Source organism: Anabas testudineus, chromosome 18 (assembly GCF_900324465.2).
Source record: "Anabas testudineus chromosome 18, fAnaTes1.2, whole genome shotgun sequence".
Taxonomy (NCBI): Eukaryota; Metazoa; Chordata; class Actinopteri; order Anabantiformes; family Anabantidae; genus Anabas; species Anabas testudineus.
Genome location: NC_046627.1, coordinates 20,716,271 through 20,739,672, shown reverse-complemented (window position 1 = coordinate 20,739,672; position 23,402 = coordinate 20,716,271). Strand labels below are relative to the sequence as shown.

The 23,402-nt window shown below is 39.7% G+C and overlaps 1 protein-coding gene across 1 annotated transcript in view; it reads right to left on the bottom strand.

Annotated features, from left to right (window-relative positions):
- The window catches only part of LOC117153013 (basement membrane-specific heparan sulfate proteoglycan core protein-like), a 278,634-nt gene that overhangs the window by 122,541 nt on the left and 132,691 nt on the right, over nt 1-23,402 (bottom strand). Inside the window, exons 19-20 of the mRNA XM_033326551.1 lie at nt 3,293-3,544; nt 2,912-3,187 (exon numbers count right to left, since the gene is read on the bottom strand). Coding sequence (XP_033182442.1) covers nt 2,912-3,187; nt 3,293-3,544 — 528 coding nt within the window. The remainder of the gene's footprint in view (nt 1-2,911; nt 3,188-3,292; nt 3,545-23,402) is intronic.

Here is a 23,402-nt window from a genome sequence, read left to right as displayed (position 1 = left end):
GATCAGGAGTTCAGAGGATTGATCTCCTCTGTACCAGGAATATTTCCAACCAGATGATGGATTCAGAAAGCAGCTCAGAGTCACACTGCCCCCTACTGGAATGATTCTGTCATCAGCACTGAGCTGTGGCTTTGGTTTCTCTCCTGTGGAGGTTTGAATAAATATAGAAACTATTAACTTATTGTTCCTGTGAATTAGTAAAAACCTAAATAACTTGATAAAACAAATGCAACACATCTCATTCTACGATCTCTGCTAATTTTATCACGACCAATCAGTCAACAAACTGATCCAAACCTAAATAAACAACAACCCAAAAGGGAAACTTCACTTCCAGCTCCTATATTCAGTTCAGTTCATTTTCATTCAAAAGAAGTTATCTCAAGGCACTTTACAGTGTAAAGTTTAAGACCTTACAGAGAATAATTCTACAAAAAATTATATAGAAAACCCAACAATCCCATTTGAGCAAGCTTTAGGCAACAGTGGAGAGGAAAAACTCCCTTTAGAAGAAGAAACCTCCAGCAGAACCAGGCTCATAGTGGGCAGCCATCTGCCTCGACCAGTTGGGGTGAGTGGAAAGAGTAGAGAGAAAAGAACAGCAGGCAACAAGACAACAACAAGCAGCAAGAACATTGGGCAGGTCAACTGGATTCTGGAGATGTACAGCTCCAGGCCGAGGATACCTGCAGAAAAGTATAGAGGGGAGAGAGAGGAGGAAACACAACTACAGGAGAGAGAAGACACAAAGTTAATGACATAAAATGGTGGCATTTGAATAGGTAGAGGAGAAATGAGAGAGGAGAGGAGCTCAGTTTGTCAGTAGAGGTCCCCCAGCAGACTAACCTATATTAGCATAACTAAGAGATAGTTCAGAGTCATCTGATCCATTTCTAACTATAAGCTTTATAACAAAGGAACGTTTTAAGCCTAGTTTAAATGTAGAGAGGGTGTCTGCCTCCAGAACCTGAACTGGGAGCTGGTTCCACAGGAGAGGGGCTTGATAAAGCTAAAGGCTCTGCCTCCCATTCTACATTTGGAAACTCTAGGAACCACAAGTAAACCTGCAGTCTGAGAAAGTAGAGTTCTGCTGGGAAAATATGGAACTATGATGTCTTTAAGATAAGATGGAGCCTGATTATTAATTGATTTATATGTGAGGAGAAGGATTTTAAATTAAATTCTTAATTTTACAGGGAGTCAATGGAGAAAAGCTAACATGGGAAAAATATGATCTCTCTTGCTAAGTCCAGTCAGAACTCTGGCTGCAGCATTTTGGATTGACTGGGGTATCAGTAATGAATTATAATAGTCCAGTCTGTAAATAACAAGGTAGTTCTAGAGATTTCTTTTATGTATGAAGTAAAGGAGATATACTGGTCAATGATAACTCAGATTTTTTACAGTGTTACTCGAGGCCAATACTAAGTCATCAAGGGCAAGAATGTGATTAGACATAGTGTTTCTGACATTTGTAGGACCAAACAAATTAACCTCTGTCTTTGGAGGATATCCAGGCCGTTATGTCTCTTAAACATGTTTGAAGTTTGACTAAATGATTAGTTTCTTCTGTTTACATAGATAAATATAGCTGGGTATCATCTGCATAACAATGGAAATTTATATAGTGTTTCCTAATAAAAATATTAGGAAACATAAGGGGGACATATATAAAGTGAAAGGAATCGGTCCAAGCGTAGAACCCTGTGAAACTCAGTAGCTGACTTTGCTGTGCATGGAAAACTCATCATTAACATGTACAAACTGGAATCTATCTGACAGATATGACTTAAACCACCCTACTGCTGTTCCTTTAATCCCAATGACATGTTCCAGTCTGTGTAATAAAATGTTGTGATCTATAGTGTTGAATGCAGTACTGAGATCTAACAAGATGAGTATAGAGAGTAGTCCACTGTCTGATGCTAATAGAAGATCATTAGTGACCTTTACCAGTGCTGTTTCTGTACTATAATGTACTCTAAATCCTGACTGGAAATCTTCATACAAGTTATTGTTGCACATGTGGTCATACAATTGCTTAGAAACTACCTTTTCAGGAATTTTAAAGATGTAGCGCAGATTGGATATTGGTCTATAATTCACTAAAACCCCTGAGTCCAGAGTACGTGTTTTGAGTAGGGGCGTGACTACAGCAACCTTAAAAGCCTGTGGTACGTAGCCTATTTGTATGGATAGATTGAACTGATCTAATATGGACATGCTGATCAAAAGTAAGACATCTTTGAGGAGTCTAGTCGGGATGGGGTCTAAGAGACATGTTGATGGTTTGGATTAATTAATTACTGAAATTAATTCAGAATGATCTACGGGGAGGAAGCAGTCTAAGTACAAGTGTGATCTTACAAATGAATCTAGAGCTATTGTACATACGAGACCATTCAAGGCCGTATGCAGGGAGGATCTGATCAATTGTTTTCTAATAGTATGAATTTATTTGTAAAGAAATTCATGAAATCATTGCTGCTAATAGTTAAGGGAATACTAGGCTAAACAGAGCTATGACTCTTTGTCAGCCTGGCTACAGTGCTGAATAGAAACCTGGGGTTGTTCTTATTTGCATCTACTAATATGGAGTAATATGTGGTTCTAGCTTTATGAAGGGCTTTTTTATACATTATTAAACTGTTTTTCCAGGAAAGATTAATCTAAATTGGTGCAAAGCCACCTCCGTTCCTGCTTACGTGATCTCTCCTACAAGCTACGGATTTGGGAAGTGTACCATTGAGATAATTCTGAATCACTAACTTCTTTTCCAGAGAAGAATACAACACAAGTGATCTCCAAGAGTTCAGTGTGGTTTAATATATTACATAAAACGAATACAAAGAAAACTACTACAAATTCTAATTGGAAATGTATAGAATATATATATAAATATCAAACTGACCTGATACAGTCAGTGTGATGGTTTTACTCCACTGTGTTGAAGAATAGGAGTCTCTTCTGTTTCTGCCCCTACACATGTAGTTTCCACTGCTGGACTCAGAAACACTGAGAGTCCAGTAATTTACATGTGTCTGATGTGAAGTTGACTGAGGTGTTTTCCATTCATAATCCCACTCAGTGTCTCCACCTCCCTGGATCTCACATCTGACAGTGATCTTCTCTCCACTGAAGATCTGAGACCAGTCAGGTTGTAGAGTCACAGAGACAGAAGTGGAAACTGAGAGACACAAATAGAAATATTGAATTAACTCAATTAACTTGATTGGTGTAAAATGTCCTGACAGATGTGTTGAAATATTAGAAACACAGGAACTAAACTCACCAGTTATCTCAACAGTGACCTCATCACTGTAAACAGTGTAGTAAACTGGTTCTCCTCTTCTTCCTCTGCACCTGTAGATTCCTCCTTGTGAGACTCTGATATCTCTGTTTTCTTCACCAACAACCTGAGCTTCATTAGAGTTTGAGGTTCGTCTGAACCAGTCATATTTCCAACCATCAGAGTCGTCCACAGAGCAGCTCAGAGTCACTCTGCCTCCTACTGGTATGATTGTTGGACCTGCTGTCGGCTTGGCTTTGGGTATAGCTGTTTCAATTTAGGATAAATAAATATAAATCAAAAAATGTGTAGGTTTAAATCTAAATATGAAAACAACTTTCAGGTCCAGTCAGTTTTATTTTTCAATCAAATCTCACAGTTTAGCATTTTTCTATAAGGGGTTTTACAATCTGCAAAACATACAAGACCCTCTGTGTTTAAACCATTTCCTCATCACCCTGAATTCTTTACTTTTCTACAGTTTTGCATTTATTATTGTTTTAGTTTGGCTTTATTTCATTGAAGGCAAGAAAATATTAAATAAAACATTTGATTTAGAGGTTTGTTATTTTTCTTTTCCTCTTTTTAAAAAGTATTTCTTCAGATATTCTCCTCAGTATCTGACACTGTACACTAAAGCACGTACAGCATGGTACAGTCATGTTGGATTACAGTGTCTTAGTTTTGGAACAGCTAACATCATGTATTCTAAGAGAAAAGTAAAAACAAAATACAGTGGTTCACATTTAACTTGTACATATTCACACCTAGTTCAAATATATGAACAGAGCTTCAAAATAAAAGCTGCTGGTCATGATAATAAAACATTGATGACTCACTTGATACAGTTAAAGAGATGATGTTACTGTTCTTTTCATGATTTGAGCTACTGTGGAAACCAAAGCACTGGTATTGACCACTGTCTTCTGTATATAGACTTTGTAATGTGTAGCGTTTATATAGAGTGTACCAAACAAACTCTCCACCATCTTTATTCCATCTGTATTCCCAGTCAGTGTCGTTTCCTTCCTTCATGTCACATATGAAGGTCACAGACTCTCTAGTAAAAAAACTGGACCAGTTGGGCTCAACGGTCAAAACAGCATCTAAAACCAACAGAAACAAAAAAATAACTCTACATAATTATGAATATAAAGTATTATAGTACAAACTATTTTACTCTCAGTGAGAGATTAATCATACTTAATTTAAAATAATAATAAAACAAAAAGTACATTTACCTTGAGCATGTCCAGAGGAGAAGATTGTGTTCAGCACTGAAATAAAGACTGAAACTTAACACATCAAGAAGAAAACACAGCAAACAACTGGACTTTCATTAATGACTAAATGTAACAAATGATCAGTGGTAAAAATCACATCAAACTGTATCTGATGATTTAACACAGTTGTCCTCTAAAGATCCTTCCTACAAAACAACCAAGCTGATAACAAGTGTGCTCTGTTCAAAGTGAACAAACCTCTGATCCTCTGTTCTCCTCACTACAACATTTTCTCTCATTTGTTCCATCAATCACTGATTTACTCACAGAAAAACTGCAGCACACAGAGAAAAGTGTGTCCCATCCTCACATCCAACAGTGGCTCTGGGAGAAATTCTTCAAACTGCAGCAAATGAAGAGAAACTCTGTGAAAACACAAGTTACATTTCATTCTTCTCTCAACTTGTCTGTGTTTCTGAGTTTGACCACAGTGTACTTTAACATACTGACACTTCCTCTGCTCCACTGCAGACAAACACAACGTCATAGTGTGAATCTGACACAAAGGTTAAATGATTGATTAAAACTTTAGATTTGTAGTAAAAAAAACAGGTTAATATTAACTCCCCAATATTTCTTGATTAACTGTACTTTATGTACTTTCCACCACAGGTGTTCCCTGCTGAGTCATCAGAAATGATCAAACTGACAACAAAGAAAAACTAATCTAAACTGTTGTAGAGAAAGCTCATCTGGATTTTCAGTTACAATTTCTTGTCTTATAAATAATATGACACATTTCTCTGGTGGTAAAACACTTTAAACACTTTCAAATGAATGGAATGACATAATATAAGAGATTTGAAATCTCCTCATAATCTCTCTACATATACAAGTTTCTAATCTCATAGTTGACATATCTACATGATGGCACCTCAGCCCAAACACACTGATTGTAAATATAAACTATATTGCCAAAAGTATTTGTTTACCTGGCCTGACTCGCATGTGAACTTAAGTGACATCTCATTCCTAATCCATAGGGTTGAATATGACGTCGGTCCATCCTTTGCAGCTATAACAGCTTCAACTCTTGTGGGAAGGCTGTCCACACCCCATAAACACAACAGATTGTGTTTATGGGTTTTTTTGACCATTATTCCAGAAGTGCATTTGTGAGGTCAAACACTGATGTTGGACGAGTCTCAGTCTCCGCTCCGCTTCATCCCAAAGGTGTTCCATTGGGTTGAGGACTCAGTGCAGGCCAGTCAAGTTCATCCACACCAGACTCTGTCATCTGTGTCTTTATGGACCTTGCTTTGTGCACTGGTGCACAGTCATGTTGGAAGAGGAAGGGGCCAGCTCCAAACTGTTCCCACATAGTTGGGAGCATGGAATCGTCCAAAATATCTTGGTATGATGAAGTATTCAGAGTTCCTTTCATTGGAACCAAGGAGCCAAGTCAAGCTCCTGAAAAACAACCCCACACCATAAACCCCCCTCCACCAAACTTTACACTTGGCACAATGCAGTCAGACAGATACTGTTCTCCTGTTGATCACCAAACCCAGACTCTTCCATCAGATTGCCAGATTGAGAAGCGCGATTCGTCACTCCAGAGAACCGTCTCCACTGCTCTAGAGTCCAGTTGCGGCGTGCTATACACCACTGCATCAGACGCTTTGCATTGCACTTGGTGATGTATGGCTTGGATGCAGCTGCTCGGCCATGGAAACCCATTCCATGAAGCTCTCTGCACACTGTTCTTGAGCTAATGTGAAGGTCACATGAAGTTTGGAGGTCTGTAGCCACTGACTCTGCAGAAAGTTGGCGACCTCTTCGCACTAGGCGCCTCAGCATCCGCTGACCCCGCTCCGTCAGTTTACGGCCTATCACTTTGTGGCTGAGTTGTTGTCGTTCCCAAATGCTTCTACGTTCTTATGATACAGCTGAAACTTCACTGTGGAGGAAATGTCATGACTGGATTTGTTGTACAGGTGGCATCCTATCACAGATCCACGCCGGAACTCACTGAGCTCCTGAGAGCGACTTATTCTTTCACAAAAGTTTGTAAAAACAGTCTGCATGCCGAGGTGCTTCATTTTATACACCTGTGACCATGGAAGTTATTGAAACACCTGATTCTGATTATTTGGATGGGTGAGAGAATACTTTTGGCAATATAGTGTATATACATGTAGAAAACTAAGCAGTCCAGTAGAGTGTTACCACAGTCCTCCAAACTGAGAAACTGGACAAACTCCTGACTCTCAGTTCTTCTCATTATTAATATTTTCCTTCAATTGTATCATTCAAACAGAGAAAGTCGTGTACTCACAGAATATCTTCAGCATCCAGAGCAAGTCTCACATCGTCACATTTAGTACTGACTCTGTGTTTCTGAGAACTCTGTCCACTTTGGATCAGGAGAAAACTGAAGAGAGAGAACTGTGTGAAAAAGACGTCACTTATCAAACTAACATGTCTGTATTTAGTTTGACCACAGAAAACGTGTGAAAACATGTTCACACTTCCTGCTCAGCTACTATTAATATGAACTGTGTTTCAAAGGAAAAGAGATAGAGAGAATATTAAAGAATTAAATAAAACCAATATGAAATCTAATGAAAGTGTGTTATTATAGACAATAAGTCATGTTATACTGTGTAGTGTCCACTGTCCTTATACAAATGTAAAAAACAAACAGTATCTCAGCTGTTCCTAAGACTTCACTATATGACTACTTCCTCTGTTTGTCCACCACTACTATGTCCAGTTGGTTAGTCATTACCAGTTTCTCAGTCTGTATCTGGAAGTCCCACAGGATCTTAGCTTGGTCATTCTCAACCACCTTAGTTTCCATTTTGACCTCGGACTTCTAGATCATACTCGGCACAGATGTTCCTGTACACTATGTCAGCCACTTGGTTATGACGTTCCATGTCCACCCTGTCTGCTAGCATCTTGCACCCTGCTGTTAGGTGCTGGATTGTTGCAGGGGCCTCTTCACACAGTCTGCACATAGGGTCTTCCCTGGTGTAATAGACCTCAGCCTCTATTGATCTCATACATAGAGCTTGTTCCTGTGCTGCCATGATGAGTGTCTCTGTGCTGTCCTTCAATCCAGCTTTGTCCAGCCACTGGTAGGATTTTTCGATATGCACTGAGCTAAACTCACTTTCATTAATGATCACAGACAAATCAAAATGATCCAAAGACCTGGTTTTTCATGTATCACTTTAAATCAACAGGATTTAGATTTCTGATTGTCGGACTGCAGGTTTGTCTGTTTCTCACCATCTCAGCCACGACGTTATGAAGCAGAGAGAAGGTTCAAAAGCCAGAATAAGGCGTTTACACGACACAGTATCATGGTTTCTAAGTCTTGCAGGAAGTACCTCCAGGTTTCTCAGATCCTGGTTTCATGTCTGGCCTTCAGTTTGTTGTTTTCTTCCACTTTTCTAGTAGCTTTGTTACCACTTAACCACTTGCTGAGGACGTCTGGGACCCATTTAAACACATTTTATCAAGTAAATACTAATGCATCCCTCATAATGATGTCACAGGAAAATACTAATATCAGTACAGGATGTGGTGGTTGTTTAGATGAGGCTGTGTCAATGCTCAAAACAGAAAAAAAGAAAAGATATGGAGAAAACAGCATGGAGATAATCACTGATGGTGGTGGTTGAAGCGCCAGTGAAACAAGATACTTTATATTTGGGCAGATGAATCTGTCAATTCTGTTTTTGTGAAGCTATCAGAATAGAACTAAATATGCAAAACCTTTGATCTAACAAATTCCTTCAAGGTGTTTGAGTTATAGCATTGATGAGAATGGGACACATGGTCAAAGTGACCTTGACCTTTGACCTACAGAATCTGATCACTTGATCCTTGAGTGAGTTTGTGGCAAATGTGAAAAACAAAGATTCCCTCAAGGTTTTTCTGACACATCCCATCCAGAACAAGAATTGGATACACATAAGGTCACTGTGACCTTTGACCTTTAGCCACCAAAACATCTCAAATAGTCCAAGTGGACAGGTCTGGCAAGGTCAAAGTAAGTACGAACTTCACCTTTGACCTTGGGCCACAAAAATAAATGTAATTCATCAGTCTTTTTGCCTAATTTGAAGGAATTTCCTGCACATGTTCATTAGATATGGAGTTCAAAGAATCTGGAGGCTGTACAGATGGACAGACTACCTGAAAACATGACACCTCCAGCTCTGACTGTCACTGACATAAAAAGTGCAGAGTGCAGCAGGTTTGTTTTCTATAGTAAAATCACCTTGTAGAAAAGAATACAATTCATGCTGTGCTGTGTCTTTTTGTGTCGTTTTATAACTATGTAAAGAATATGTCACAATTAAGGAGGGGGACGAGGCAGGAATGAACTGAAACAGGATTTATTACTGATAAGTACAAAAACAAGGGAAACTAAAGGGGGTGTCAACGGACACTACAAAAACAGGCAGAAACACGAGGACAAAGTAACAAATCAGGAATCAAAGTACAAACAAAAACCACTGCACGATGGCAGGAAAACACTCACAGGGGAAACTGGTAACAAAGTCCAAAAGTTCAGAGGGAGGAGAACGAAATCCAGAGTCCAGGAGGGGAAGCAGATAGGGCTGTGGAGGACGTGCAGGAGCAGGCAGGGCTAAGCAGGCAGGGTCGAGCAGGCAGGCAGGGTCGAGCAGGCAGGCAGGGTCGAGCAGGCAGGCAGGGTCGAGCAGGCAGGCAGGGTCGAGCAGGCAGGGGAAACAAACAAGCTGGACACAGGTTGGGAACGACGACGAACTGACAGAGGGGAAAGGGCTGAGGAGAGTTTTGTAGGGGAAAGTGGGCACAGGTGAGTCCAATGTTCAGCTGATTGCTGTGAGCAGAGGGAGAGAAGGAGCTGGTGGGCGGAGTCCAGAGAGAGTGAGGTGGAAAAGTGAGGGAAATCCCAGGCTGAAACGGTGACAGAATCAGGCGCATGTTCCAGATGACTGTAGAAGCAGTGTTGTCTACTGTGTAATGACTGATTCAAAGAATGGAAGTATTAGTTTGTTAGTGTTTGAACATTTTGCAAACAAAATGTGTCATTTTGTAATTTCCTGTTTCAACCTGTGTGTTAAATGTGTGAATGTGAAGTCAGAGTGGACACTGGTGCTACAACCACCCACAACTGTGTTTATATTTTTGTTTTGACCATCTCCAACAACCACCACTTCCTGTATTGATGACATGTTTTCCTGTAATGACTTTGTCAGAGACGCATGAGGACGCATTAGCGTTTACTCTACAAACTTAGGATTCAATCGCCCAAAACACATCTTAATACCAGGTGTAACAGTAAACAAAAACAATACCAAGAAATGAACTGGGACAGATATAGACAGCAGTAGAATTAGAGAGCAGCTGAAAGACTCATAAGATAAGATAAGATAAGATATTCTTTATTGATCCCACATTGGGGAAATTCAATTGCTACAGCAGGTCAGTGCAAAAAGAACAACAGAACAACAGTAATGTGCAAAAAGAATGAGAGGGTGTGCAAAAATACAAAAGTAATAAACATTTAACGAGAATCTACAACTATATACACTATTACGACTTAACATATATAATATGTTATACGTAATAAAAAATAAATAAAATAAAGTAAAAACAATACAGTCAGATGGGCTATGGACCGGTTTTGTACATGTATATTTAAACTGTGGCATTGTACAGTCTAACAGCTGTGGGAATGAATGACCTGCGGAACCGCTCCTTCCTACATGGAGGGTGTAACAGTCTGCAACTGAAGGAGCTGCTCAGTGCCTCCACTGTCCGATGTAGTGGGTGAGTGGTGTTGTCCATGATGGATGTTAGCTTGGCCAACATCCACCTTTCACTCACTTCCTCCACAGAGTCCAGTGGACAGCCCAGGACAGAACTGGCCCTCCTGACCAGCTTGTTGAGCCTCTGTCTGTCCCGGTCTGTGCTGCCTGCTCCCCAGCAGACCACGGCGTAGTGGATAGCAGAGGCTACCACAGAGTCATAAAATGTCCTTAAGAGAGGCCTGCACACTCCAAAGGACCTCAGTCTCCTCAGAAGGTGGAGGCGACTTTGGCCCTTCTTGTACAGGGCATCGGTGTTGTGAGTCCAGTCCAATTTCTTGTTGAGGTGAACACCCAGGTACTTAAAACTGTCTACCACCTCAATGTCCAAACCCTGGATGCTCACCGGCGTGTGTTGTGGTGTTCTCCTCCTGAAGTCAATCACCATCTCCTTTGTCTTACTGGTGTTCAAGCACAAGTGGTTGCGCTCACACCAGTCCACAAAGTCCACAATGACTGACCTGTACTCCAGCTCGTTCCTCCCCGACACACAGCCAACAATGGCCGAGTCGTCAGAAAACTTCTGGAGGTGACAACTACTGGTGTCGTACGTGAAGTCCGATGTGTAAAGGGTGAAAAGGAACGGTGAGAGCACCGTCCCCTGAGGAGCCCCAGTGCTGGAAACCACCACCTCTGACACAGTTGTGTAGCCTCACATACTGTGGCCTGTTGGTGAGGTAGTCGGTTGTCCATGCAGCCAGTCGTCCGTCCACTCCTGCCCCTTCCAGCTTCTCTTTCAGCAGGGCTGGCCGGATGGTGTTGAAGGTGCTGGAGAAGTCAAAGAACATGACCCTCACAGCGGTTCCAGCATTCTCCAGGTGAGTCAGCGCCCGGTGCAGCAGGTAGATGACAGCGTCATCCACCCCGATGTTCGGCCTTTAGGCAAACTGCAGCGGGTCCATCGCGGTGCTGGCCACTGAGCGAAGGTGGCTGAGGATGAGCCTCTCCATGGTCTTCATCAGGTGGGAGGTCAAGGCTACTGGTCTGTAGTGATTTGGCTCCTTAGCGTGCGCCATCTTAGGAACCGGAACCACACAGGAGGTCTTCCACAGGATCGGGACCGTCTCCAGACTCAGGCTCAGGTTGAAGATGTAAGTGACCACCTCACAGAGCTGGTCAGCACAGTCCCTGAGCAGTCCGGGTCCGATGCCGTCTGGACCTGCAGCTTTCCTGGTCTTAAGTCGCCTCAGTTCTCTCCTTACCTGATTAGAAGTGAGGCAAAGGGGGGTGGAGGTGCGGGGCAGAGATGGGATGGTTGTGGATGGGGGTGGTGTGCAATGGTGAGAGTGCGTGGGGGTGGGTGTAGTTCATGAAACAACTGAGGTTGTTGGAGATTGACATCAACTCAATACCTCCACATACAGTACAGTATGCTGCACCTGCAGTCCAATCTGTCATCAACTGATCAACATCTTTACCTGAAGAAATAATCAGCAGGAAACTGAGCACACATGCTTTTGTTAGGCTGGTAGCAAGTATCACCATCTTGTCCATGAGTTAGATACTTCTGTTCACATGGAGCCATTTCTGATGAACATCTCTGACTGTTGTCATGTAAATGAAGAGGTGAACCAGTAAAGAGCAGAATTCAACATTTGGACTAGAAAGCACACACAAACTATTCAGTTGACTTTATTACAATAGAAAAGCTGCAAATACCAAACCAAGGATGATTGTGACTGTAGTCGTATCTCTGCTCCAGTTGTTGTTATTGTTGTGTTTGCTCAGTGTGAATAAATCTATGTGAACCACTCAGTAGAGTTAGACAGAGCTGCAGATCACCTGCAGCTACAATCAATCACTGGGATGCTGGAGCTGATCCCAGCTGTCCCTGGATGAAAGGTGGTGTACTGTACAGGTTACTGTACAACACCTTTCTATCTACAGCTTTACTGAGTGATTCATATAGTTTTTAATCATAATGAGCTAATATGAACAATCTGAATCAGAACTGGAGCAGAGATACAGCTACAGTCACAATCAGCAGCTCCATCCAGCTGTAATCCAGCTATAGTTTGTCATCATCAGCCTCAGCAGTGCTGCTTATATCCTCCGTTAACTAACTGTCTCCATCTCTCTGAGTTACAGTGATACTTGCTGCTCAGCAGCCACAGCTGAGGGTGAACTCACTCACTCTGTGGACACAGCCAGCGGGGATCTACTGCATGATACAAGCTATAGGCTACTCTCAGAATAGATCGTTATGGACCAAAGATAATGTAAAAACTATTGTGAGGGACTCACAACTGTAGTAATCCAAGTAAACTGGGTGTAGATGTAGTTTGTCTTGAGTTTACCTGTATTGTGGGAGTGAACTTCAGCACATTATCATCTAAAACAAAGAGGGACAGTACAACAGTGGATGAAACGGAAAATAAAGCAAAATGAAATTAAATTTGAACTTTAAAAAATGTTGATCTAAACGTCACATTTCAAAACTTTAAATGAATCAGAAACACCTCAAAGTTACATAGAAACAGTTCTAAATGAAGTGTTTACTGGTGATGGTTAAAAATCAGAGAAAACTATTGTAAGTAATGAACCGTACCTGCAGCTGATCCAATCTTCACCTCAGAATAAACAGAGCTCTCCTCTGGTTCTTGTTTCTTCCCTGTTAGCAGTGATCACATCAATGAATGAAAAGACTGTTACTGTTTCTATTTATTACTAGTTGTTCTCACTACACTACATTTGATCTCAGTTCTCATTAAATCAAACACTCACCCTTCTCAGTGATGGTTTGAAGCTAACTGAGACATATGTGACTTCTTGCACCATCTTACACCGAAGCAACAGCTCCTCATATTCTTCTGTAACTTCCATATATTTGACAGTATCAGTAACAGCAGCTGGTTGTGGTCTCTAACCAACTATCCTCAGACTGAACAAGCTACTTGGATGAGTAGTGAAACATTTAAGTAAAGTAAAACACAATCCCTGATCTGACAGGACCTTTTCTAAAACACAATAAAAACTAAAATCTGTGATTTGTCAACTCAACTAAACTGGTTTAGATTGTAGCCAATACAGTTTTTCTGTTGAGGTACATGAGCAGAACGCAGTGCTGAAGAAAAACAAAGAGATTTGAGACGAGTGGGAGTGAAAAGGATGAGAAATGAGTAGATTAGAGGGACAGCACAGTTAGAGGAAGGATGCAGAGAATATCAGGAGAAGAATGATGAGGATGGAGCTGCCAGAAAAGAGGAGAAGAGAAAGACCAAAGAGGAGGTTCATGGACATGGTCGGTGTAACAGAGGACCAATCAGAGAACAGAGTGAGATGGAGACAAATGACTGACTGTGGCGAAACCTAAAGGGAGCAGCCGGAAGAAGAAGGAGAGGAATCAAAGATGAATATCAATGTTTTTTAAATGAACCTATCATCACGACCCTAATTAGTACTAACTGTGACTGAAGCATTTAAAGTATTAGAATAGATTTAGTAAATTTCATTTTTAGAAAAAGGACATTTGGAACTAAACTGGTTCCAATTGTCAGCAAATGAAATGAAGCTTAAAGTACAGAGAAACTCAGTGAAACATGTTTGTGCTTTTCAAGCAGACTGACTAAAGAATCTCTCTGAAACTAGACTGAAGCTGATTCACAGAACACAGTGAAACTTGAAATGGGTCAAACTGCTCTAATACATCGTTTACATCAAGGAATACATGTACATAGGTCATCTTGAAACATTATAAAGAATATATACAAATAAATATTGACAGAATAAAAATAATCAGGTTTTTATTGTGACTGGATCCAGATTACAGTGAGTCATTCAATCACTTACACACACACACAATGAATGTCTCATATCTGACACACATACTGCATGAAGAGTGGAGTTAGAACAGAGCATGAATTAAAAACTGCTTTTCAGTGTAACTATCTTTGGTGGTGATGTTTTTAATGAGGAAGTAGATGAAGAAATCAGATTTTAAAACTGAAACACCACAAGAAAACAGCAGAGTCAGGAACAAACTAAGTGAAGCCACTGAGAGATGAACAGTTGACATAACATCCTGTATGTGAAGAACTGATGGAAAACACAGATTTTCAACCTCATGTGGGGACATGAAAAACCCTGCTGTGCTTCACGTCTAATCTCTGCTGATCTCCTCTAGATTTACCAACACTTTCCCTACATCCACACCTAGTGGGATCTCACCATGAAGACACTTTTCAGTATTTGTTCAGGTTTTTCATCTGAATGTCTCGGAGCTTTCTGCCTTCACATAACTGAGATGAACGGGACTAGTTTGTGACATTTGACATGAAAAGAACAAATGTCTCGTTGCTCTGAACAGTTCACAGAACAACAATGTGTCTTTTATCAAGTTTGATAATGTCAGAGGGAAAAGACTGTGGGATGTGTTTAGTGCATGAAGCAATTAAAAATAAACAACTTACTACTGGAAATATGTGTAAAAAGGTAAAAATACAAATAGAAAATACATAGTTACATACTGTACATATATCAGCAGGATATGTAGTAGATCAAACTACATATACACAGTAAACGTGTGTGAAAAAGCTTCTCTCTGCATCGTCTGCAAACTACTGAGCATGTTGTCATGTTTTCTAGCAGAGATGCTCACAGTGGTTTTATTAAATACTGTCAATCATTTGTCTTTGGTTTGTTTTCCTTACAGGCCTGATAAAAAACACAGAAACAACATGGAGTTATCAGAGATGGAACCATGCTTTCTGACATTATTATGAGTTGTAACTCATTTAATTATTTGTCAAATAAATCATCACCATAAGCTACATGGCAGCATTATTACCAAAAGATGTTCCAGGTTCGACTTGGGAATAAACAGGTTCATCTGTCGCTACAGCAGAAGATTTTCCTGTGAACAGAAGTGATTTGATTTAAATATTTGTTTGTAATTTCATAATTAACTATGATAACATAATGAACTGACAGGTAGTCAGATATATATCACCATTATTTTTCTACTAAATGAACATGCATTAACAAAAAAGCCAGTAAGAAATATAAAATATTTACAGTAGTTAATTACATAAAACTACTATTTTACATATTCATTTCACTGTGTCAAAGATGTTTGTTGGACATCTGCTACAGATTAATACAGACTTTAGCAACTTTTGTTTTTCTTGGCTTTTCCTTTTTTATCTCTGTCGATCTGGGCATACACCAGACTGTCATCTGAAACAGAAACAACATGTTAGCATTCTCAAACAACCTAGAACGAGTTTAGCTAGTAACTGAAGCTGGTTACTGGTAATCCAGTATACATGCAGTGAAAGATTAATCTGATTCCTCCTCTGCCCTGGGCTGATTTTGAAATCATGTGTTCACAGATTTTAACTATATGAAGACAGAAAAGCTGCTTCCTGATCACTTTCCTTTCTTTCTCCCTTTTTTTTTTTACAGTTCTCCACAAAAAAAAAACAGTTCTTTTTTTACAGTTCTCCACAAACTATTAATTAAAAACTAATACAGTGTTTTTGTGAATCAATACAGTATATAAATATATGTCTGCTGTTCACATTATTCTTCTGCATCTATGCTGCACTAGAAGTGGAGCTATTTGGCAAACGTGGTCAGTGACACACAAGCAGAATACACATATAAAATGGGCTCACCACAAATGATCATGGTCCCAGCGGTGGCTTTATGATTGTCCAGTATCAGCATTGGTTCCAAGGAAATTATAAACTCAGTAGCTGAACCTCAAGAACCTGAACCTTGGTCCATCCAAGCAGGCAATGTCATAAATACTACAGCTAACCCAGAGAATCATTTTGTCAGTGTCATTTCACCTAGCTAGCTGCACTGTGTTAAATACTCTTCTATATACTACTCACATACTCTTATCAATAAGTTGATACACTCTATGAATATGTTGAATGTTTAGTTTCCTCCTTCCTGATCCCTAGTTTCTGACTGAAATGCATCAGAAGGATTTATTGGTTGAAACAAATGTCTCTTATCTGTCAATAAATCTATATCTTGTGTCTTGTGTGCCTCTGTGTTTATCAGAATGCACTGCCTCGAACCCATGCGAGGCCTTTAATGACTACATCAGCTTCAGGTACTTTGGGATGGCCCTGATAACCCCCTATCAAGTCTGTACTGGTTATAACTGGAGCACAATTATGAAAGTAAGCACACACTCACATATCCAAATACACAAGCTGTCCACAGTCACACTCAACATGATGCAAACTCTTTAAAAATTAGGTGTATTTACAGTACAACACTTCAGCTTTTGCAGTCAACAAATTAAACAAGAACAATCTAAACAGTTGCACACAGCTAATGTTTCAATCCTTTTAATGACTGCTGTGGTCTCAAAATTAATCAACCCAACAGAAAGTCAACAGAAAAAAATCTGGAAAAATCTGCAGGTTATGTGAGGATTACGTTCTTCTATTTTTCAAGTGCCTTCAATATCATCCAACCATTCAACCTTAGAGAAAAACTGAAAAGGCTGGGGGTTGACCCCTCATTTGTTTCCTGGACCACTGATCACCTGATAGAAAGACACAGTTTGTCAGGCTGGGGACCTGCATCTCTGGTACAGTCCTTAGCAGCACTGGGGCTCCACAGGGGACTGTTTGGCTCCATTCCTGCACACACTGTACACATCAGACATCAAGTACAATTCAAGTGTTGCCACATTCAGAAGTACTCTGATAATACTGCAGTTGTTGCATGTCTCCTACTGATCACCAACCAAGGAGATGTCAGCAGATTTCCAAAGGTCTAAACCCCTTCCTCATCCAGTCAGCATTTGTGGTGCGGACAGTGAAGTGGTGCCAGCCTACAAATATCTAGGTGGGCACCTGCACAATAAGTTGCACTGGTCACTTTACACAGATGTGCAGTATAAAAAAGGGCAGAGATGTATTTTCCTCCTAAGGCAGCTCAGACACAGACCATTCTACAGTACACCGACCATCCTCTACACAACGTCCTGATGGACTAGAGAAGTAATGTACTGCATATATTTATGTATTTATCTTCTATTTGTATTTTTATAATAGTGCTACCTGTTTTTTTGTGACAGTTGTTTTTTGTATTATAATAAATTGTACAAGTTTTCTTTCTAATGGACATTTTTAGGTTTATTGATCTTTAATTTTTTATAAATGCTACATTTCCTATTAACTGTAGATTCTGTTTCAACAGCAGAATTTACAGATAATGATTTTTTTTCTTGAAGTAGCAATATAAGTAAATAATATGAGAGACTATCATGACACCTTTCTGTCAAAATACATTAAACAAGCAGGGTGTCTATGGTAGGACACCACGAAGGAAACATCTGCTTACCAAAAAGAACATTGCTGAACACCTGACGTTTGCCAAAGAATACACTGACACTACACAGCAGTATTGGCAAAATGTTTTGGGGACTGGTGAAACTAAGAGCCACTGCATATCATCATAAAAAATGATCCCAATCCTAAAATATGGTGAAGGCAACATCATAATTCAGGCCTGTTTTGCTTGATTAGGGGGAAGATGATCAAAAAAAATTCTTCAGGATAATGTGAGAATGTCTGTTTGTTAGCTGAAACTGTAGAGGTTGGGTGATGCTACTGTAGAATGACACAATGTATGTTCACATACTTTTTCTTGCCACTGTAATATTGCATCAGTAAATACAGTTCAATAATAGTGAAATAAGGCATTCTGTATAGAAAACTTTTACGTTTGGTGCATAAACTGAGATAAAACGTTACATTTAACAATTTCAAATCAGGAACTTGCAAATAGTTAATTTATTTTTCTTTCAACTAAAGATACAAACTTTAACTAAAGATACAAATAATTTATGTACCATCACGTTTGATTCCTCACAGTGGTTCCAGAACGTGAGAATGTTGAAAATCATCAATGATCACACGTTATTGTTTAAAGGACAACAACAGTTCATCTACAGACTAGTTACTTGTTAGCTTTAACCAAACATTTACGTTAGCTATCCTTAGTTAACTCACTTGTTAGCTGATTGGAGCCTGAAGTAACTTTCTTTTTCCATTTGGACAACAATTTGATCATAGTCACTATGCGGGTGTTTATTAAGTGCTAATATTATTTATATATTATTTTATGTTTCTTCTCTATAAATGCTACATTTCCTATTGTTATCTGTAGATTCTGTTTCAACAGCAGAACTTAATGATTTTCTTTCTTGAAGTAGCAATCTACGTATCACGACACCTTTCTGTCAAAATGAGATTGATGGGTCTGATAAGACTCACAAGTCTGCCCCCGGAAGTGACGCCAGAAGTCCCGCCCCCATAATTATGAAACCATAATTATATATTAATTTTACATCATTAATAACAGATGCCCTTCATGAATGACAGCTCATCTTTTCATCTGTCACTATTCCCTTTTTTTGATTAATGGGGGTTTAATTTGCTTCAATAGACCCTATAACATATGGGTTAAAGTGTGAGTAATAAAACCAATTATTTTATAGGTCAAGACACTTTTCGAGTTTACTCTATGTGTCACTTGCACGGCACAGCGATCTATTCTTAAACTCATACATGTTGCGCTTACCTTGACAATGAGTCCACTAAACAAAAAAGTAGTCCATGTTTTGCCTCCCCCGGCCTCGAGTCTCGAATCCTCATCAGGTACAACAGTCAAACGGACACGTCCAAATATCTCGCAATGACATAAGTCCAGTCATGACTCCTTATCAGGAGTGTCCAAACAGCCGCCAGGTGGCCATCTCACTTTGAGTGCATAAGGCCCCTAGCCCCCATAAAACACGGATGGCAGCAGCTCAGGTATTTTTAACGCGACAGCCACAACACTGACTCATTTTTTGTAATAACTCAATTTATAAACTTTTCTGTGTAGCTTCAAGAGCAATAACTATTTTAGGTGTGTTCATTTTGTTAAATGTTGTCATTTTCCGTGTAATCTTCATAATTTTTTCTTACACCAGGATTCTCATAATATGTTATCATAGTTGTGAAGAAGTCAGGAAAAAAAGCTGCACAGACCTGTGTATCTCACCTGATTGCTTTAATCAACTATTTTTGTTTAATAAATTAGGTTGTTGTAGTTCGACTGGAATGTGAGTTTTCAAAAACAGTACGGTTAATAACGAGTAATAATAATAATAATATACATGGACTGAAAATGAAAGAAATTTCTAAACATCTCAAAAGGTTTTTCTGTCAGGACAAAGTGACCTAATGTTGTTAGTACTAATATTTGTAATTAACAATTATGTATGTATGTTGTCCACTTAGTAGATTGTCACTAATAAATGATCTAATCTTCTCCATTGTCTTCTTTTTTTGTTCTGTGAATCACAGGTTTCATTATTATTTAATTTTCTTTTAGCGCCATAGTAATGAGATTAAATTTGGTCAGCAAGTTAACATGACATACGGTCCATGAGACTCTGTATGACTCTGGTCATATGTTCACTGTCAATCTGTGCAATTAATCATCAAAATCCTGTAAGGATAAATACTGTAAGATCAGTTATTAAAACGGACAGAAAAAAAAAATATAATAATAATAATAATAATTATAATAATAATGAGGATTAGGAAAACAATACTGTGTGTGCTAAACAGCATTCACAGTGACTAGATAAAGCATTTCCTGAAGAAAATGCACTGTGAATGCTGTAACGCTGAATCGATTCATGAAGAACTGCGGAAAGTTGCTGAAAAGTTTTAAAATGCTGCTGAAATTAGCTGAAGAGAAACAGGAAGTGTTTTAACAGAGCTAAACATATAGAGAAGAAGCAAAAAACAGCTGAATGTCAACTTAAAAAGCTGAAATAGATTTGCTGAAGTTTATAAAACATAGCTGAATTTGTCTAAACAGTTAAATATTCCAGTTAAAGTTAAAGGTAAACTGTTTTGTTAAAAAGAGCTGAAAGTATGTAGAAAAAACTGAAGGTTAGCAAAGAGACGCTAGCATAAACAGGCTAACTACACGTGTACGAATGTCTGACGCTGATTTATAAACAGCCCTGATCACGTGACCCGACAGCCGTTGCCATGGAGACTGTAGGGGAGAGGCGGGAAACTCCCGATGCTAAAATTATCACCTAGGTAAAAACTGATTTAGAGCCGTTACAAACAGGCTTTATTCAGCAAAACTATGATAGGTATCATCAAAAAAAGTGAACCACCTGAGAGCCAAGACTTTAATGAACCACTAGTGTGAATTTTATGTTTGAGGACTGGAAATTGTGGTCACAGGAGCGAGAGATCCAAGTGGACCGTTCAGCTTGAACAGAATCTCAGACCGAATTTAACATTGGAGCTAATGGGAGAGCGGAGGGGGACTCCCGTCACTCTGAGGCTGACAGAGAAAAAACGATTTGTCTCTGAGCTTAGATAAATAACTTATCAGAATCAGGACAAGTTTACCTACGTTTCTGTGAAAGAATTATTTAGAAAGAGTTAAAACTGTGGCTGTGCTGACAGTTTATAGAGAAAGACTGGTTTAAAAAAAAAAAATCTGCCTCTAAAATCAGCCAAAAACATCATGTCACAAAAACTGTTATTATGGAAAAAAACAAAATATATTAAAAAACTGAATGGAAGATTAAAAGAGCTGAAGAAGCTGAACATTTTGATACCTGAACGGTTTCTGTAGCTGAGAGTATGCTGAAGTAGTTACGCACTGAAAAACGTACGGAAGAATAATAAGACTAGATAAAGCATTTCCTGAAGAAAATGCACTGAATGCTGTAATGCTGAATCGGTTCCTGAACAACTGCTGAAAGTTGCTGAAACTGTCATGTGCAGCAGGAAGGACTCCATGGTCAGAGAGCAGACAGGACAGAACTGAGCAAACAATGTTTATTTGTAATCAACAGAACACAGTAAATCAATGAATAGAATGAAACAGTCACTGGACGGGAGGAGATGAGGCAGGGTGAGTATGGTGGTCAGGTTGGAAACCGGAAGTGACATCCAAATCAAGATGGTTGACCAACAGGGAGCATATAGACTGAATGGAGGACAATGGAGAAAGTTCAGGACAGTAATACAAATATCACAGAAGCACCACGAAAAGATAGTCCAAACAATATTCCACAGAGCTAACTCAGAGGTCGAGGGTAATCCGGGTCATACACGATTATGGCAGTTCAGAGTTAAGTCCGGCAGGCAAAATCCACAACGGAAAGACAATCCAGGTCAAAACACAAAAGCAGTCCAAACAGACAGAGCAGGAAAGGGGACAACAAGGGAGCGAAACAGAACAGAGGGAGAACTCACTGAACCAGGGGGGAAGCAGGGTCAGGTCAGGCTGGTCCAATAAAGGGGAATCCAGGGTAGACAGAGTAGAAAGGGGACAGGTCCGGGAAAGGGAATCAGGCAGGTCCAGGTACAGGTTTGGTACCATGAGCAGGGGGAAAAAGCAGGGAATAAACGGAACTCACAGCAGCAGGGGGTCAGGTAAGAGACGGGGTCCAGATCAGGCAGAGTCCGAGAAATCCAAAAGAGTCAGTCCAAGATAAATGCTGGATAGTGTTCAGGCATTGACAACAGACTATCTGGCAGGGGAAACAGGTGAGCAGGCCGGTATTTATAGTGTGGGGGAAAACCAGGTGTGACCAATCTGGTGAGTGCATGTGACCAGAACGGGAAAGGGAAACAGGAAACCACCAAAATAAAAGCTCCCGATGCTAAGATTATCACCCAGGTACAAACTGATTTAGAGCCCTTACAAACAGGCTTTTTCACCGAAACCACGATAAGTATCATCATAAAAAGTTAACCACCTGAGAGCCAAGACTTTAATGAACCACTAGTGTGAATTTTATGTTTGAGGACTGAAAATTGTGGTCACAGGACACAACTCCAGGTCGGTCCAGTAATGCAACCAACACAGGTGAAGAAAACCTCATCAGTTGGCTCATTAAGACCATAAAGAACAGATTCTGATTAACTTCAAACCAATTCTTGGTCTCACATCAACTCTAATTCTACACAGCACAGTGACAATAACACTAACACGAATGTTGGTCATTGGGCCTGAATAAAAGCAAATCCAACTCATATTTTCTGTACAATATGGTACTAGGTAACCCGACCTCAATAAAACATATAAACACATAAACCTATGTACTGTTGGCATATTGGGACGTCATCTAATTAATGACGTCATACAGTTCGGTGGTACCTTAGTTTATTCGGATGTGATTTGTGCGTGAATGATGAGTACGTGTTACGTGTTTCCCTGTAACTGTTTTATGTTGATGCAGTTATGCCTGATAACATGTAAGCTGTTGTAATAATAGATGTAAGCCAAGCCCTCGCTATGCAAGTTACTTTCATGCAAGTTAATTGATACCATCCTGTTGGCTTTGGTGTAACTTTAATCTCCGTCATGCACCGTCTTTGATGTTAATAAGTCTTTATTAGGGTTATTAGTGCCTTTGAGCCGTCATCCTTATATCGCCTTTTGGGTTTCGGAGCATGTAGCGAAACTTTGACATGAATTGGAAAAAAAATATTTTCCGAAGCCACAGTATAATGATGACAGAGCCGACTCCGGAGCCGCGGGTTGCCGACCCCTGCACAATACGAAGTGAATCGCGGCAAAATTGTTACCTGTGTCGCTATGCAGGAATTCTTAATTAAATTGGAAATAGCGTTTCTTGTTAGCCCCTCACAACAAGGGCAGTCCGTTGGTTGTCATTACCTGGCTTTTACTTTGCATGCATGACAGGAAATGGTCTGTGTGGAGTAATAGTAACTTAACATTGCAGCGGTAGGCCTACAGCTGAAAATACAATTGGAAATCACTAGAAACCTTATATATTGCTGTTTTGATTTAGGTTAGGGCAAGTTCAACACTGGTTATGGTCATAGTTATAGCAAATAAAATGAAAGTCCTTCAGATGTAAAACAAGTGTGTGTGCTGTGTGTGAGGGACTCAACATGTCAGACATTAAACTATCATTTGACACAATTATTTATTTTTATATTAAAACAGTCAAAAACAACAAACCTTACAATTGAGCAATGAATAAAGAACAGA